At 43.4% G+C, this 19,721-nt stretch overlaps 1 protein-coding gene across 1 annotated transcript in view; it reads left to right on the forward strand.

Moving 5' to 3' along the window:
• Positions 1-11,019, forward strand: part of Podxl (podocalyxin like) — a 48,722-nt gene extending 37,703 nt beyond the window's left edge. Inside the window, exons 2-8 of the mRNA XM_087204421.1 lie at positions 157-762; positions 1,891-2,147; positions 2,444-2,533; positions 4,696-4,843; positions 5,100-5,161; positions 5,375-5,542; positions 6,988-11,019. Coding sequence (XP_087060547.1) covers positions 157-762; positions 1,891-2,147; positions 2,444-2,533; positions 4,696-4,843; positions 5,100-5,161; positions 5,375-5,542; positions 6,988-7,185 — 1,529 coding nt within the window. The 3' untranslated portion in view covers positions 7,186-11,019. The remainder of the gene's footprint in view (positions 1-156; positions 763-1,890; positions 2,148-2,443; positions 2,534-4,695; positions 4,844-5,099; positions 5,162-5,374; positions 5,543-6,987) is intronic.
• Positions 11,020-19,721: the final 8,702 nt, after the last annotated feature.

The following is a 19,721-nucleotide window of genomic DNA, read 5'->3' on the forward strand; positions in this document are numbered from 1 at the left end:
TGTCTTCCCTTCCCTCTCGGCCTCCTTCCCTGAGGGCTCTGGAACTCAGGAAGAACCCAGGCATTCAAGGCAGATGTAGGGACGGGAGCAGGAACAAAGTGGTAATGAAACTCCACCTGATATCCTGATGTGGTTCTGTGTTGTCTTTGTCACCAGCATCCCAGCCCAGTATTGGCACAACTGCCTCAACACAGACTCCTACAAAACCTGTGACGGAATCTCCTGCCTCCTCAAGCCAGTCAAGCCCATCTTCAGTTTCCACTACTCCAATAGAGACTTCCACAACAGAGCTCTCCAGTTCACTGAAGACAGACCAAGTCCTGGGAAGCAGCTCTGCAGGTTTCACAGGCTCACCTCAGCAAAGCACCTCTGTGACTCTATCCCCTGACCCGAGTAACACAGCTGCTACAACTACCGTGGACTCACAGGGTGGGAGCCCTGGCCATCCCGCCACCACCACCTCCACCACGCCTGAGAACACAAGCAACAGTGGCACCCCTGCTACCACACACCCCGTGTCCACTTCACAAAACCAACTGGAGACCTCTCCATCTCAAGATCTACCCCTGAAGACCACAGCACCCACTCATGCCCCTTCACTGCCCAGTACAGGAAGCTCTAACCCACTGGCTAGTGTTACTGCTGTGCCCTCTGGGAGCTCCCCTCAGGGACAGAAGAGCTCCACCACGCCTTCCAGTAGTTCAGGCCTTCTGCCCGACTCTGGTCTCACCCCCACAGCCCAGAGGACACTCACCACTCAAAGTAAGTAAGACCTTGGTGGTTTTGTTTTTATTTTTGTTTTTCCAAGCAAGAAGAAACACTTCAGGGCTCCCCCCTTCCCCGCCCCCGTACATCTGATTAGCTAAAAATGAAGGTAGAGCTGACAGTGAAACATCTGGTATCTTCTACCTTCATTCAGACCTGGTTTCCCGTTTCAGGGGTAAGCAGAGGCCAACAGTGCACATATTCTAACGAGAGTTCCATGTTTTGTCCTGCCCAGTCAAGCACATAAACAAGCCAGCAGTCTATCCACAGGCAAGACTGCATGGTGGTGGAGGCAGGGTGTGAGAAGGTTCTAGAACAGTGCTTCTCGGACCCTTTTGATGGCAGCCCACCATAAGAAGCACAGGAACTCGAATGTTATGCTATAATCCAAAAAACACACATGACACACACCAGTCAAGCAAAGTTTGACTAACTAGGATTCACTATATGCTGTACATTCTGATTTTTTTTATTCTGTTCCATTTCCTTTAACTTATTTTTAAAGTGCTGGTCTTAGCCCAGTAAATTAATTTCAGACTGTACTGATGGATCATGAGCCTCAAAACCGTGACCCACCACAGGTTCTGTTGAACCAGAATTTTGGGTGTGAGCCTGAGACTCAGCATTTCCAGGAGCTCAGGCGACATGGTGGCATCCTGAAAGACTTCACCACTTGCCACAGAGGGAGACAGTGGTTGTGTCCTGCAGGGAGAGCTGGTCTCTGAGGTAGACAAGTCTGTGTTCAAATACCCCTCTGCCGCCCATTGGCACATGGTCTCAGGCGAAGTCCCTCCAAGGCTCAGTCTCCTTGTTTATAAAATGGGGATAACGATGGTCCCTTCCTCTAGGAAAGTATCCTCAACGTCACATATCGTAGTGCTTGGTGAATGTTAGCTATGGCCAGAGATACCATTGTTGTGACTTCTTTGGCTTGGTTCTTAGTCCAGCTGATCCAGTCTGACCTGTCCTGTAAAATGGTACTGGTTCCTGTGGCATCACTTCTGTCTCTTCATCTTCACAGCCTGCTTGGTGGCTTTAGCTTGCATGAACTAAAGCCAGAAGAGCCTGTCCTTTCCTCTGGAGGGTACAGCTCACCTCTCACAGACTCTGCTTCCTCCATTACAGCACCAGTGGACCTGTCACCTGGGACTCAGCAGGCCTCCAGCATGCGGCCGGCCAGCCAGGTGCCGGCCAGCCCCATGTCTGGCAGCCAGATGCCTCCTAGCCCTTCACCCTCTTCCTCTGTGACACCACAGCCCACGGATTCTCCAACGGGAACTGTGACTGTGCCTGGCATCAGGGGACCCACAAGCCTCAGCACTGTTTCGGCTTCCCAAAGCCCCAGCATACCCACTAAACTCTGGAATTTTGGGAATAAGACGGTAATTCCATGATGGGTAGGACAAAAAAAGAGATTTAAAGAAAAGTATTTCTGTTCTTCCCCCCAACTCAGGCTTCCTCCTGGGCTGTGAAGAGATTTTGTCTATTTGTTTATCACTGTCTGTCCCCTACCCCGCCCCCAGAGCAGCTCAGACAGCTGGGTCACCAAGGACATACCTGCTCCAAAGTGGCCCAGCTGTGCCCCAGATTGCCACAATTTCTTCCCTCTGTTTCATTCACCCAGGGGAGTCCAAGACCTTTCAACTTGTCTGAACCTCTGTGTTGTGGCTTCTTCCAGGTACTTTGTGAGTCTCTCAAGGAGTCAATTGACAAGCTGCTTGTCTTGAACTTGACAAGCAAGGGAACCAACCCGGGAACCAACCACTGCGTGAGTAATGAACACTACTCACCAGAGCCCCAGCCCCACCGCAGGTCGCCAGGCGAAGGGAGGCCAAGGGGACCACAGTGCTCCTAAAAGGAACTGAGGTGTGGCTTTCCATGGGGATTGGCCCTTTCCCATCTTACAGAGCAACAAGCCAAGGCTCAGACCTGTCTAAGTCAGGTCATACCAACAGGACTGCTGCAGGGCCAGAACGAGGACCCAGGTCTCCTGAGCTTTCACTGTGGTCTGAGGTGTGAGAGACCCTGATCCTAGTTCCTGTTTGCTTCCAGCTCTGGGTGTGACTTCGCTAAGTCAGTATCTTTGAAAAAGAGAGTTTAAAAAAACAAAGACTATCCTTGACTGTGACCCAAGGAGCTATGGCCTGGACAGGAGATAATAGGGTCCCCAATTGAACATGAGGGACCTACCACCTGTGGTTGTGCCTCCTCTGTGGGTGGTCTGTGTATGTGTGTATGTGTGTGTGTGTGTGTGTGTGTGTGTGTGTGTGTATACACGTTTGGTATGAGAGGATGTATGTAGCAGCCCCTGCAGCTGTCCCAGACTCTGGCCTCCCCAGGTCTGGGATGTGCAGCTCTTAGTAAAGAGCCTTGAGCTCTGGTAAGTGCAGGTGGTCTCTGGCTCGCTGCTGCCCCCTCCTGGCCAGTGCATAGTTTTACAACCACTCCTAGGAACTAGAACAACAAGATTTGGTTTCTATAGGTTGCAGAACTTACAACGCCTGTATTTCTGTCATTGTTTTCTCTTGGGCATCCATTTTGCTGTTATTTCCCAAGTGAAACTTCCAGATGCATACACCTACTTAAAAGAGTTTTTAAAGGAACCAGTGTTGTCCAGGAGTCAGGCTTTGGGGACAAGGCAGGAATGGCATTGATTGATCCTGGGGACAGTCTTTTGGTGCCACTTGCCAAGCTGTGTATTGTTTGAGAGAAGCATTTCTCTTCTTGTAAAGAAAGATGGAAAGTGCTGGGTTCCTCCTGTCGTCAGGGTGGGGCATCACGAAGCCTAAGGAAGTCGTAGGCAGAAGCCCGAGGCGTGTCGCCATGTTCATCCTGCTTATATATAGACGGAGTGAACAATATTCAGTGAATATTTAGTTTTTTTGAATTATAACAATAGAAAACAATATTGTCATTAATTTCCCTTAAAATACTCCCACTTGCTTTGAACACACTTATCCCATCGTTCTTGCCACTTTCCTAAGCAATTCAGTAAGTCTTTTCATGGGTATCTTTATTACATGTGATCAAAAATACAGTAAATGCTGCTACTTGTTTCAGTAGCATCCACTGAAAAATCAGGCTTGTAAAAACATAACAATGTCCTCACCTACTTTATTCACTGGGTCTGGCACCATGTAACTAACTTTTGGCTCTTCCCAAAGTCAGAATGAATGTGAAAAGTAAATGTTTTTAATCAATTGAGGACACTGAGACAACTATGGCAGCACAACAAAAGATACTCGTGAAAGATTTCCAGAACTGCTTCAGAAAGTGGCAATAATGATGGAATAAGTGTGTTCAAAGGAAGAGGGGTGAGATTAAGGGCAATATATCTTTAACTATAATAAATTTTTTAAAAATTTGAACCTCGGTCACATGTTTTCACAGTATTGCATATATAAGCAATTCTTATACATTTTCAGGATTCCCCTTTTGCTCTGTTCAGTAGCACTTTGGCTTCCCTGCCAGTCTGATCGTGGCCTCAGTGTCTTAGCCTAGGGAGGGGGACAGGGTCATCCCGCTGGGAGCTGTGGTTTCCCCACTCCTGAGGCCTCTGCACTGTGCACAAGAGGGGGGCAAATGGCAACTTGAGAGAGCATTGGATCCCCCTGACTCCCACCCCCCACTCACTGGTGGGGTGCAGTGCTGGGAAAAACTCAATACAGGGCACTAATTCCTGATCAGCAAAAAGCTTGGAGGGAGGAAAGTGGCACTAGAGGGAAAGGCACTGTGCACCATAGCCAAGATAAAAGCTGAGGGGCATGGGGAGAGGCTGGAGGGTGCAGAGCTGGCCAAGACTGGCACAGGACAGAACTTGACTCCTGGCCGGCCTGGGCATGACGTGTAGAGTGTGGAGAGGGGAAGTGATCAAGGGTACCTCCCTAAGTCATAACTCCTTAGGAATCATCTGTGTTCTCTTCACAATAGAATAAGAATCTCCTGAACGAGAATCTGGTGACAGTGCTGTGCCGGGCAGTCAAAGCCAACTTCAACCCTGGTCAAGATAATTGCAATGTTCAGCTAGCACCTGTTCCCAATAGCCATGCAGTGGCCATCAAACACATTAGCATTCAGAGTGAGTTGAGGGCAGGAGGCCCATGCCTGTGTGGGTGGGAGTAGGGTGGAAAGAGGTAGGCAAGAGCCTGCACCTCACTGGAGGATGGGTTGAGTGATGCCACCCCAGGTCTCTAAGCAGGGTCAAGCCATGTGGTTTCCCAGGGCCACCCAAGAGATGGTGAATTATACAGAACATCCTCCTCCTGGGGCCCACCTCCAACCTCATGTCACTCTGAGATAGACTCCAGAGGTGCAGCTCTCCCTTTTTCCCACAGCAAACCTTCTTCCCACGGATGTGTATAAATCACTGAAGGACCAATGGGATGAACTAGAAGAGGTAAATGGGCCCCACTGTGTGCTGGGAGGGGTGGGTCAGGAGCCTCTGCTGGAAGCCCATCGGCCCCTGCACATGGAAGAGCTCTTGGGCCACCAGGAGTCGGGCAGTGGCAATAGACCCCGTGTATAATAGCTCACAGATACACGAGAGCTTGTGGGGACAGTTTCATCATACAACTGTGTTTTCATCGTATAACTTTTCCTTTCTGGCCAGTTGGGAGTCAGTGACATGAAGCTGGGGGATGATGGTCCACCGGAAATGACAGAGGACCGCTACAGCATGCCTCTCATCATCACTATCGTCTGCATGGCATCCTTCTTGCTCCTCGTTGCAGCCCTCTATGGCTGCTGCCACCAGCGCTTCTCCCAGAGGAAGGATCAGGTGGGCTCTTCCTTCTCCAGCTGGGGCAGCAGTCATTCTGTCACTCCATAGTCCAACAGGGGAAAGTGGGTGGACCAGGGCCTTTCTGGCAGGCAGAACCACCCTGTCACTTTTCCATTGCTAGTACAAAGATACCTGGCATACACAACTTGAAGAAGAGGTTTAGTAGTTTGGCTCAGGTTTCAGAGCTTCCAGTCCATGGTTGGCTGGCTCCATGGGAGAAACAACATGGTAGAAGGGTGTGGTGGAGCAAAGCTGCTCAACTCATGGCAGCCCGGAAGCCAAAGAGCAAGGAAGATCCATAGAGAGATACACTATTTGAAGGTATGCCCCACGACCTACTTCCTCCAACCAGTCCTCATCTCCTAATAGCCCATTTAGCTATGAACTCATCAATAGGTTAATCTATTGATTAAGTTAGTGCACTTCCAATCCAGTCACCTTCCAAAAACCCCACTTGTGAACACATGAGAACTTTGGGAATATTTTTGATCCAAACCTCCAACTCTGTCTTTTTTGGCAGCCACCTGCTGCCGGGGTCATCAAAGAGGATACATTTCTAGAAGGAAGAGAGGGGCTTTGGAGCAGAAAGACAGGGCTTAAGCCCTGCCTCTACCCTTGTTAAATCTCTGAGCTTCTCACCTGCAGAAGGGGGATAATGGCCACCTTGCAGAGCTTTCCTGGCAAGCCCTGGATATAAATGGCCCTGTGTGTGCCTGTCTAATCAAAACCTTTCACCTGCCTTACTAGAACTCCCATCTTGACAGTTCCACCCAGATCCCTGGTTCTCAACCCTGGCTGCGCACTAGCAGGAGCTGTAAGAACATTCCCATGCCTAGCTTCCTCACTCGCCAACGGGAACCCGATCTCTGGATCAGTGTATGTGTTAAAAGCCTGCCCGGTGATCCTAACATGCAAGCAAGGTTGAATCTCAGAGAATGCACCACTGTCCAATGGGTGCCACCTCCAGCAGGAATGGCTATGGGGACTCCCATTCCAACCTTGCCCAGACTTGGAGAGGTCCTCAGTGACTCAACCTGAGGGATGTCATTTTCTCACAAGTCTTGCCCATTCCCATACTATGGAGTGAGGTAGGAAGAGATAAGAAAGAGCTGGGAGGATTTGAGAGAACAAAGTCCATCTCCACAGATGGCACAGATTTGTCTTCTGGAAAAAAAGAAAAAAAGAAAAAAGATTTGTCTTCTGGGTAAATGCAAGATGAGTTGGGAATTTTAGGAGGAAGGGCAAGTCTTTGTGTGAGGCAGGCAGGCCAGTAGCCAGAGTGGCCACCAGGAGCAGCCAATCTCCCACACCCGAACAATTAAGTGCTTGCTGTAGCCAAATTGAGGCCCCTGGATTGAAAGGGGGGCTACATGTAGTAAGACTTTAAGGCTCACAGCTCTCCAAAATTACCTTTTTGTCCTTGGTCATCTTCCGAAATCTAGCAACGACTTACTGAGGAGCTACAGACAGTGGAAAATGGTTACCATGACAACCCAACCCTGGAAGTGATGGAGACCTCTTCCGAGATGCAGGAGAAGAAGGTGGTCAACCTTAATGGGGAGCTTGGGGACAGTTGGATCGTCCCTCTGGACAACCTGACCAAGGATGACCTAGATGAGGAGGAAGACACACACCTCTAGTCGGGTCTATTGGCTGCCCCTGTCAGCGCCACAGAGCTGCAGACTGACCACCCGAAGTGCCATTTGGGCTGGAGAGGAAAATGCCTCCCCATCCGAGGAGGGCAAGACTGGGGAGGGAGTGGACTCTTGAGGGTTACTTCCTCTCAACTCCCCCAGGGCCTTAATTTTTTCCCTTCTCAAGATGAACAAATCACATTCTGTTTAGATTCTTCTCATAAAATAACCCACTAGTGCCTGAGCTCAGAGCTGCTGGAAGATGAGCAGAAGGAAGATGGAGAAAGAGCCATGGAAGGGACTTTTGAGATCCTCTAGTAGAATCCTTCACTTTGTAGGTGAGATGACTGAGGCCTAAGGAGGGCAGCTGGCTGCACAAGGTCACACAGCTACTTGATGACAGATTCCTCCCTTCAGTCCAGTGCTCATTTGGACCAAGTCACACTGCTGTGTTCACTTGCACCCTCTCCTCAGAGCTTCCTTGGCTGGGCAGGGGATGACACTACAGTAAGGGCGGGGCGGGGGGGGGGCTTGGAAAGGAAAGCAGGCCCGTACCGTTTCAGGGGATCTGACTTGCGCAAAAGGACAAGTCTCAAGCTTCTGTCTCCTACCCCAGTCCTGTCTGCCAGAACTCTCTTCCCCTTTCCTTTTACAAACTCTTTCACTCAATTTTTAGTCCCACAGGTCATTCATGATCTTGAACCCCTTGCTCTGGATTCTGATCTCCTTGCTTAACGAGGTCAGGACCTCCTCTTCCTCCAGAGTGAATGAGATCTGCAGAAGGGACTGGTAGGTGGGTAGGGAGAGAAGGGGAGCATCTCAACCCAGGATGGCCTCCCCAAGGCAGCTGATTCGGGCTTAGCCCTCACACTGGCCCTTCCCCCAAGACTCCTTGAAGATGCCCCCCAAGATCTCCTTTGACCCTCTGCTCTCAGATTTCAGGGACTGAAATCTGCAGTAGTAACTGAAAGCAAAATGTTTCTCTTGTTCACTGCTAGCTAATGGGATGGATCCCTGAGCCCCAGGTTTCAAGAGTAGTTGTCACAGGACAGTCTTGTCCCAGGGGCCCTGATTGGCAGAGATGTGTTTCAGTAGACAATCAGTTGAAACTGCTGGAAGACAAGAGTTACTCTCTTTTTCATAGGAAACTCAGGGACTTTTCAAGTTACTGAGAGTTTTGTTGTATATGTTTGGGTTTTTTATTGTTTGTTTTTAATGTAGCCCCCCACTACCAAAGGTCAGAGCTCATACTACTGAAGACTTTCAGTCAGTCTCACTGATTACGATTCTCCTATGCCATAGAGAATGGTCCAATTACATGCAGTAAATTTTAAAATCTCTAATTTCCCACTGTCCTAGGTAGGCCTTAATGGTTCCTCTTACCTGTGTTCCTGGTGGAGCCTCAGCAGCTCTGCTGTTTCTGGTGGCATCTCAGGGAAACACAAAGCCATGTTTATTCCCCAACATGGTTTTTATAGGCTCAGAAGTTAGCTACCTGTAGGAAGCTCCTGGCGGCTAGACATAGTGAAGGTTCATCTCAGCTTCTGAGAAGGGGGGATCTTGCATGCAATTTTGAACTTTTGGCCATGGTCTGTATTGTTCTGGGAGCATAAATTCCCTCGAACCAACTATCTCCTTTGACAAAATTTAATTAACAAAAGGTAGGAGGAGCTATGGAGAAGACCTTTGTCCTTCCCTGGCTGCCTGATTCCTTCTTTACAGTCTGTAGCTTTTTGATACCACAGGGGAAAAGGACAGTCAGAGAATCAAGGGGGCCCCCAGCAAGTTCTCAAGAGTTAGATGCTCTGTTGACAAACATCTGCCCTGTTTCTCTAGCATTTAGGGGTGGGGCAGGAAGGAAAACAGTGGCAGGTTAAGGAGAAATACAGGAAATATTTTTATTCTGGAAAGAGGTCTGCTTGCTTCCTTCCTGCTCACCACTGAGTTCTGTGTACCCAGTGAGTTTGTCATGCCATCTCTGTGAAAGGCTAGATTATTGTTCCTTTGGAGATTCTGGGTCACATTGACCAGCTAGGGCATTTGACAGAGATAGCAAATAATTGCTTCTGCAAAATGATCAGACATTGCAACCCCAAGGGCTCTCTAGAGATGATGACTGCAAGCATTAAGAAACAGAAATGATGGTCAGGAAGAATCTCCGTGGCTCCATCCAAGAAGAAGCTGGGGAGGCTTGGAGCTGATCCAGAGGTTCCTTCTTTCTTTGCATCCAAGCTGTGCTGCCTTTTAGCACAACTTCAGAATATGATACCAGGTCTTGGCTTGCTCTTACTGCTGAACCATCGGTGTCAATAGACCACACTGGTACCATCTGTAAGTCATCTTCTTCCCATGTCTTTATTGGATTCTCTGTGCTATCTAGTAATTCTGATTGTGGGGCCAGGAAGAGTTAAGAGGAACACCAGGGGCTCAGCTTGGCAAGACTTCAAACCAGTTGTACCAAAGAGAAGTTAGGGGCTCTTTATTTTAGTAACAAACTGTGGTTTCCCCAAGGTGTAAAAACCATGAATCGGGGTCCCAAAAGCTACAAAAACCATGGGTCTGATGATTTTGACTGGATGTAACCTAGTGGGCCCTGAGCTGTCATGTGAGCAGGGAGAGAAACTGCTGTGCTTATAGAAGTATGGAAGAACATGCATCTTAGGACGATAGGGGTTAATCTAGAGACACTAGATTTACCCTTTCTTGATAAGGAAAATGAGCAGGTTTATTTAAACTACTTTTTGAATTTATCCTTTTTTTGGCAATATACTGGAGAAACTTTGAAGAACAAATTCAAAGTGATGTATGTTTTCACAATGTAAATACAAGAGCCACATGTTAATCTATTCTGCACTGCTTTAAGTGAATATACTTTGAAAAAAGAAAACATTGAGTTATTTTTCCCCTCTGAACAAGAATGTAAATGTCTATTTTACTAGAAACAAGTTGTTGTTGTTGTTGTTGTTGTTTTCATGAAATACAAGAAGATGGGCTGGTGACAAAGTATTTGCTTTGCAGATTAGGCATTTTTTATTTTCAAATTATCCTTGCTCCTCCCCAGCCAAGTTCCAGCCATACCAGGAAAGGTCAGAGTTGGTGAGTTGGTTGGAAAGTGAGACAGATGTAGAGATCTAATTTAATCTTTTTCTACAGAAAAAGAACCTGAAGCCCATAAAAGTAAAGTGACTTGGCTGAAATGACACAGTCAGTGACAGAAACAGGATTAAAACCTGGTCCCACCAACTGTCCCATGCTATGGTCCTCCAAAGAATCAGGAAACTAAATTCTGCCACTCACAGGCACCAACCAGGATGACACAGAAGATGCCATTCCTTCCCAAGAGTTACACCAGCAAGGCCAGGGAGGACTCCAAGACAGAAACAGGGATGCCACTGGTCTTTTACACTTCCTGAGTCATTTAGGTCTAAATTGTAAATTAGTATCTTTTCTGCCAGGAAATAATTTGAACAAGTTTTTGCTTCTGGAACTTCTAGCAGACTAAGGATCAAAGGGAACAAGATAGGAGAGGGCAGAGGTCAAGAGTAAAACTGTAGCCTAGCTGTTTTCATTGTCACTAGCAGATTCCCTCAGGTCTGCTGACACTCAACACCAGGTGAAAGGAAGGGATTACTATTTCATGGTGGTGGTGGTGAGGTGTTATTGAATGTTAAACAGTTTGCCCAGGAGACTAGGGGAGCATGTCTTAGTGGACAGGGGTCTGAAGTACACTGGAATTTATTGAGAAACTTGTTTGTAAAGACTATAGTTAATTATTGCATTTTCTTACAAAAATATATTTTGGGAAATCGTACACTGTCAATTAAAATGCTATTGTGTAAACTGGTTCAAGTCCTAGTAATTTGCTCCAAATTGCTCAAATTCTTTTGGCTTCTTCACCTGTGTAGTCTTCACTAAACATCCAAAGAAGGTCAGCAATGCCCCAAACTCCATGTGTGAGGCATGCTGTTCTCTTCGTAATACCTGCTGACCTACATATATCATAAGGAGGAGGGGAGAGGCCCAAAGAAAGAAGTTGCGGGGAGGATCCTGGAGGTGCTGACAGTTCTCCACATTATAGCAGGATGCCCTAGGCCCACAGTGGTGGTGAACCTATGGCACATGTACTGCAACTGGCTGCCATCACTGCCCTAGGGAATATAATCACGAGGACTTCTTTTCTTCCCAAGATGATGTTTTATAAGTGTTTCATGATCTTCCTCTGCTCTACTTCTGGTTCCAACATATCTGTGAGTCACCACCACCAAAGACTCCACAGGGGCTGCTGAGCCCTGATCAGGTATGAAAACACTGGCCAAGAAATACACACATAAAAATATAAAAAGCAGAAATGCTCTGTGCTGGACATTTATGCCCATAAAAGGATCTATCTACTTGTCACAAGAGGCTTTCTGCCTGTCTTTTGTACATACTGCAGGTTCAGCTCGGAGACGATTCGATCCTTTTCATCTCCTGGGGTGGTAGTATTTACAGCTGCATGTTAACTCCATTCTTCCCAGCTTGCAGGAGGAAAGGAAAACACTGACTTGGAGATCTGGCTCATACTGGTAGTTGCTAGACAAAAGTCTCTTTTATTTGGCCCCACCTTACAGTTTGCAAAGCATGTTCACATAGTTTATAGGAAGATGTTACCTCTTACAAAGGAAACTAGGTGCAATCTCTGCATTTATGCAGCCATTTAATGGTAGCCTTAGTCCTTGACTCCAACTTTTCTCTATGCAGTTCTACATTGTTTTCTGTACCTTCATGCTCGAGATTCAACCATAAAATTAATTTCTAGGATGTAGTTAACCATATAATTTTGATTTCATCTGGGAGTTTTGAAAGGCACCTAATACCTAGAAGAGTAGGTCAGAGTTGGGCCCATATATTTTGAGATTAACTTCTCAAAGTGTACCAAGAATTCAGAAAAGAGTCCACATGCCAAGAACTCTTGCAGGACCCTGGCCCTGCTCAGGCACTTTTCTAAGAATGACTCACAGTTTATCTCAGGCCAACAAATTAAATCTAACTGTTCTCTTCCTGTGTAGGTCACTGGCCCTGTTCTTTGCCCTGCTAACCAAGCGATTCTCCTGGTTGGTATTTTAAACATTATGCCTCTTATTATCATTCAAAACCTCCCCATTCTATACATTCCCTCCCAAATCACTTGCTACTTCTATACACTGAGGGAAAAAAATAAATAGGACTGGCTATGCTAAATGAACACTAGCGATAAATACTGCGATTGCATTTTTCAAAGATCTTGGCGTTTTGTAGATTAGCAAACAGGACCTGTTGCCAACATTTACTTGCAGAGTTAAGATGGCCCAAGGCTACACAGAAGTTGGTGGATATGCAGATAAAAATCAGGATTCCAGGCTCTAGGACTGCCCAGACTATTGTCCAAGTTCAGAGGGCAGCTGTACAAGGAGTGCTACGTACGCTGCCAAGTGTCCTCATCTCCCCTTTTGGGGAGCCATCAAAACTTACTAGCACAGCACACACTAGGACAGGCCACTTTCAGCTAAGTTTTTCCTCTCTTAGGGTGTCTCTGGAAGGACAACCAACTGCCCAGCAGGATGACAGTCTCCTATGATATCAGAGAAGCTGAGGATCAGGAATAGTTGGATAACTCTTAAGTATTATGGTCTGCTGTCCCTTTCCTTATGTCACAAAAAATCTAGACTGTCTTCCTTTTCTCCTTCCAGGATACCCAGCAGGCAAAGGAGAAAATATCATTACATAGTATCTTAACTTGTACAGAACCAGCACAGGGCTCTGGAGAGCCACCAGTTGGTCTTATCAGTCACAGATCTGCAGAATCTGAAGGGTTAGTGCTCAAGAATGTGGCCTTCTCCAGGGACAGTACTGTTTTCCAATTTCTGTGAAATTTAGAAATTATGTGAGCTTGAGCATGGCCATAAAGTAGCAACTTAAATCTTTGTGGGTCTCCACACTCGCTCCAGTAAGCAGCCTGCATCACAACCAAGCCTTCTTTGCTTACCGCTATCTTCTGGCCAGAAGATAATGACAAACACGTCAAATGTAGAGTCCCATGTTTTGGTATCTTTGAGTTAATTCTCTAGGGATTAATCAAGGAAAGGCCAATTCCTTACCTTATCACTGAACCTCAGGTTTGTTTTCCTGTTTTAAGAACACAAAGAAATGTCATTTCTGAGCTTTGACCCACACTTGAAGCTCAGAAATGAAAGCTTTCTGAGTGCACTTTAGAAATGAAAGCTGTGCAGTAAGATATGGACTATGTGGTTTATAAAATAAGAAAACATAGGCCCTGTTTTGAATAAATAAGTGACAACTCACCCCAGAATCCAGGATCACAAAGCCAAGAACAAGTGAAGCAGATGAGGGGAGACAAGGGCTGAGTAATCTTCATGTCCACCTGGACAGTGAACACAACACCCTCTCATTCCCTGCCTTTACTTGGCAGACTTCTGAGTTCGATTTTTTTTTTATGGTCAGGCCCTTAAGAGTTTTTTCTTCTTCACTGGGGACAGGAACCCAGAATTTTTGCAAAGTCAATACTTCCAGATTCTCTCCTTGTACTATCTTTTCTACAACTTTCTATTTCAGTCCAGTGTTTCCTTCTAGTTCCTAACTGGCACAAGTATGTACCCCTTAAAGAAAAATTGTGACACGTGTAATTTCACAAAACAGATAAAATAAGACTGGTTGTTAATAGCAGATAGAAAAGCATTTCGTGAAATAATTTGTCAGTGTTCATCTAAAATGAAAACTCCAGGAGCTCTGTGAGATCCATATTACTTCCTCGAGCACTGTCTCAGAAGAAAACATCTGGGCCAGGGATTTAGCTCAGTGGTGCCACCACCTGCCTCACAAGCACAAGGTTCCGAGTTTGATCCCTGGTACCAAAAAAGAAAACATTTGGGGAAATCTGAATAAAACTAACTTTTTGAGGAAGAAGTATAAAGTGCATAAACACCCAAAAAGCTGATTTCAAAGTAGCTTTGGCAAACACAAGACATTCTGTAGTGTCTATATATAATTTTTTATTAAGAAAATGAACAAAATACATTCTTTCTCCATATGTACATTACATACAACATAATTCTACAACTGCAATTGTCCAGCAGATCACTCATTATTTATTCACAAGATAACATATGTACCAAACCTGGGATCAGAAAATTACTTGTACTAAAGAAGAAAAATCCTAAAAAATCCATATGGATTGGACAAAAGGCAAATCAGAGGATCTGAGAGGGATGACTCCAGATAAAACTCAGCCTAACAGTAACCTAAAACAATGATGTTGAAAGAGATCCAAGACCTGCTACCCAAAGAGCACTCTGTTTAAATGCTCCACCTAGTTTTCCAGTGGGCCATTTCTGACTCAAGTACTTCAGGACACAGTTTAGGCCCACAACACCACACAAGAGCGGGTAAAGGAAAGAAGAGAACTAATAAGGTGTTTTTTCTTTTCCACATCCTAAGAGAAGGAGTCTCATGTGAGATATTACTGGGGTGCAAACTTCTGAATCTTAGCTGGTATTTATGGAAAAACAAGGTTTTTTTTGAGACATTTACTTAAGTATGATAAGGAATTCTTATTTCACAGACTAAGCCTTACATTTATGTTCATTTGACAATTTCTTTTGCTGTGCTTTGAGCCTTAGAAAAGTTAGCTCATTCTCTTAGTGTGGGTTTAATTATGGCCTTATAAAAAAGTGCATCACAAAAAGTGGCTCCTCATCAATATGCTTCATACATAGTGGTGCCTAATGAGCTTTAAAATTCCAGTGAGTTTTAGGGGTGAAATTTTCAATGACTCGAACAAGTCAGCTCTCCACAGCTGCTGGTTACCATCTTATATCTGTTGTTCAGGCTTAAAGACACTTATCAACAGAATTATTTTTAGACTGTCTAGAAAAGGGTAATGCTTAAGGAATATAAGGTTGGGGACGTACAATTGCAACCTGGTCTTTCCTACATATAAAGTGGTAGGAGAAAATGAGAAAAGGTCTAATAACTTTTTTTGCTTTTTTAACCTTTTCTGATCTTTACCATTTTTGCTGAGAGGTTAGGAAAAAGAAAATGAAGAGGTATCATCAACAAGAGCTTTCCTTCTTTACATTTAGTAAGTTCCTATTTTTCTGGGAAAGGCAAAGACCCATAAAGGATAATAACACTTTCCAACCTTAAAGTGAGCCGATGCTATTAGCACATTTCCAGCCCAGGAGCTGCCCTCAGAAGGCAGCAGCTCTCCGCAGTGCTGAGGAGCAGGCCTGGAAAGACAAGGTTCTGCTGGCTATGGGTAAAGCTGTATTGTTCTTCTCAATCTAATTTCCAGTCCAACTTTGGTTTTAAAGATCTTTCTCTAACAAAGGGATCTTAATTTCTGGCCACCAAGTACTTCTAATTTATGAGTTAACTTTTTAAAAATTCTAACATCTTTCCCACGCTGCTTATAAATATGTCACTTTGGAAATATGGAACATTCAGTCTACCGGCAAGAATAAGATAAGAAAAAGAGGTTCTCAACTTAGGTTTCCTGTACTATTCGTCTGAGGCTGAAGACTGTACGTTTGGAGTGGTGGTAAGGGAAGCAATTTATTAGAAGGAAAATTAAAAAAAAAAAAAATATATATATATATATATTTTTTTTTTTTTTCCACAAAGAAGTCTGCTCACAGAATTATGCAATCTCAATTGAGCTGAAGGCTTCATTTATATAAAGGACAATTAATACTATACAATCTAATTTATTTCAAAAGACATTTAACAGAAGTTAAAAAGGTAGGCTGGCTTAATGAGTAACAGAATGAGCATCTCTTGCCCAGGCTTAATAGAAATAGAAATCCATTTTTATGTTTCTAAATAAATGGCTTACAATTGAGGAAGAAAATAGTTTATAACTGGTCAGTCAAGATCATTTTTTTGAGAAAAAAATCTGAAGGAGATTACATAATTTTTTAAAAAGTATGTCTTCCCTTATAGAAGACTACTTATATTTAACCTAATATTTTTGACTCTGACATACTATTAATCAAATCTGGAGCTGGGCTGACATTACTCTGTTGTGTCTTACATCTTTGTATTCAGTGCTTTTACAAGCAAAGCTAACATGTACAGTATATGTAAAATTAAGCTAAGCTTTACAAAGATAGAAATACCTTAGGACTCCCAAAACAGGTAATTAACAATGCAAAGCCACACATTTCTGTCCTCAGTGTTCCCCTTTGCATTTCAAGAAGGTAAATACAAGGGTGGGTGTGTAGCTCAGCAGTACAGTGCTTGTCTAGCCATGTGCAAGGATCCCCAATACCACAAATAAGGAAACAGAAGTAAATCCAGCACTAAAAAGCAACATGCTACATGGTCATTTGGAAATAAGGGCTAGCATAGCTCTCTGTTATGGCAATTCAATTTGTAAAGCTTTGCCAGTTGTAATGAAATTGGGGCTTATTCTACATACCATCTCTAATTTAATCCATCACTTTACAAATGAGGAGAAAACCTAAAGAATAAGCCAAAATTATTACATATCTCTAACATCTAGGACTCATGGACTTCTTGGCAAAGCAGAATAGAGAAATCTCTGGTATTGTATATATGATTAACTTATTTTAAGGCATGAAAACTAATGTAAGTTCAATTCTGTATGGATTATAAGTTTTATATGAAATGGAAATTTTCTTCCTATTTAACTTTTTGAGACAGGGTCTCACTAAGTATTTTAGGCTGGCCTTGAACTTATTATGTAGTCCAGGCTAGCCTCAAACTCGCAGCAATCCTCTTGCCTCAGTCTCCCACATGCTGGGACTACAGGAGTTTGCCACCACACTTAGCCTTTCTTCCTATTTTAAAGGGCTAGTAAATGAAAACCAATCCAACGGCACTAGTAAAACTTTAAGAAAGACTTTTTTGAGATTTGCTAGTAAGAGAGAGAGAGAGAAAGCTCAAAACTGACCACATTGCAATTCCTTAATTATGTACATGGGCCTGTTCCATATATCACACACACAACGTTTCTCCTCCCTGGCCATTAATTTTGCATTCATTAAGTAGTGAATGAAACTGAACAAGGGTGATCTCCTGAGACTGGCAACCTAGAATATCCAGAGCTATCTAAGTGAGTCCTCTGGGAGCCAAATAACTGCATGTGAAAATGTTTTATTGTTGATTTTCACTTTGCACTTATCAAGGAACTAGATCTACAAAAAAAGCTGCTTACCTATTTGAGATCTAGAGTTGATTATATAAGGTTTTCTGTTTTAAAGTCTCTTACAACTACTAGAAGAGAAATGCATTCCAAAGACTAACCCGAATATTCTAGAAAATTAAACTTTGATCCTTTTTTGGGAGTCTTTTTCCTGTGCTGCATAAATAAAATTATTCAGGGTTAAAAAATGAAGAGCTTTCTGTTTCATTTAGATTTATGAACTGTCAAATCCATAAGCCAAAAGTTTCCATTATTCTTTTCCCAACATATTCCCAATCTCCCTTCTAGATTTGTTCCTGAGGTTCAATACTTCCAAGTCAAAATGCCTTAGATAGGCAAAACAGGACACTGCACACAAGTGTGTAATAGTTCACCAAGGCTGTATGAAGAGCAGATAAACAAAAGACATAAGATTCATAATTTTAAGTGATTTCGTAGAACTAGTCTCCTTCCCTATCAAACACCCCGCTTAGCTCCCTGCCATCTTTTTTCTTGTTGACGTCGTAGTGCTCAGGTGATATCCACAAAAAATTCAAGGAAGATTGGCAGCGTTTGGGGACATGAGTGTATATAAGCAAACTTAATTTCCAAATAACAATTGTAAAATAGAAGATAAACTACTTTGCTTTTTGTGCTAAGTTGTGAATTGGGAACCAGTTCAAGATTTGACAGAAAAAGACAAGTGATAGTTTCCCAAAAGGGCATTTCTCTCTGTGACACTAGAAAATCTAATTTACTGTAACCTCTAATGACTCCTTAGGTTAAGGGCTATGAAAGCTACTGTTGGGTGATTTTATCACTGGTTGTATAACTGAGAATGAGATTTAGTTATTCAGAATTAGGTCTAGTCATATTCTTGAGGGGAAGAGACACTCATATACTTGTTTTTATTTAAGGAAAAAACCCAATCATTTCATAGTCACTAATGAAAGCTATTCTTAATATTCAACTATATCAGAAATTGAAAGCCAATTCTTAATATAAATCCCAACATCAGCAGAAAATCAATGCTATTTATGGGAAGTAGGAACAGAAAAAAAAGGCTAAAAACAATAAAAAGACAATAGGCAAGTGGAAATTCTGGAGTTATACTGAATTTTCCATGAGCTCTCTTTATGACAATTAATTCCCAGTGCCAGGAAAAGAAACCATCACAGGCTCCTTTATTAAAGCTGCCGCAGCCATTATAACTATCTCCAAATAAAAATGATGCATACGTTTTTATAGCAATATCTAAATGTTATTCAATAACATATAATTTTTAATTTCACTATTATTGCTTGTCATAAACAGGGATGATGACCATGTTTGCTTAAGAATGATTCTGACCTGATTTTTTTTCAAGCAGTAAAATGGTCCTAAGCAATGCTACAGAAAGTCAATGAAGTCTGGGGCTAAAAAAAGTCAAGAATAGCCGGGCCTGATGGCGCATGCCTGTAATCCCAGTACTCAGGAGGCTGAGGCAGGAGGATCGCCACAAGTTTGAGGCCTGCCTGGACTACACAGTGAGTTCAAGCCAGCCTGAACCACACAGTGAGACCGTCTCAAAAAAATGAAATGAAGGGCCGGGGATTTAGCTCAGTGGTTCTGGCACCTGCCTCACAAGCACAAGGTCCCAAGTTCAATCCCCAGTAACAAAAAAAGTAAATAAAAAGAAATTAAAAATAAAAAAAGTTAGCTAAGAAAAATAAATGGAAACACAATTCACAGTATTTGGAGAACTCAAGGTTAAAAAGTCATATATAAATAAAATCTCTGAGATAGCATTTATTGAGGAAAAACAAAATGAGCATTTGGTAAAGAAATTAAGAAACAGCAATGAGTTATAAAACAAAACTGTGGCAATGTTATTCAGATGAGCTAGTCAGTTCCATGTGATTTCAACAAACTTGGAAACCCCAACCTTCAACTGACATACCTCTAGACTAGAAGATTTGGATAACAAAGTCATTTTAACATTAAGACAAATCACATGGGAGATATAAGCCACAGTCAAAAGCCACAAAAGAATAATACATGGAAAACAAAAATCTTTGCATTAGAGAGCCCAAAAACATACAAGTATGATCACATACAGACCTCTAAGATACTCCAACAACAACCAGAGACTTTTTCTGAGGCCAGTCAGCACATCTTAAGAGCAAGGACTAGTTAAAACTTAGTGAAAATTCAGTCAAGAATTACTGCAAAGGAATGAGATTGTGGATGAATAAGGATTTTTCAGAAAATAGGTGTTAAGGAAGGGCATATTTTGAATAGCTACATGTCTGTTTACACTGTTACATACTGTAATGGTCCTTCCCACAGAAATTACCTCAAACTGTAGTTTTCAACTGTTTAT

Source organism: Heterocephalus glaber, unplaced genomic scaffold (genome assembly GCF_053883595.1).
Source record: "Heterocephalus glaber isolate CG9 unplaced genomic scaffold, H.glaber_assembly_v1.0 deba00000546, whole genome shotgun sequence".
NCBI lineage: Eukaryota > Metazoa > Chordata > Mammalia > Rodentia > Bathyergidae > Heterocephalus > Heterocephalus glaber.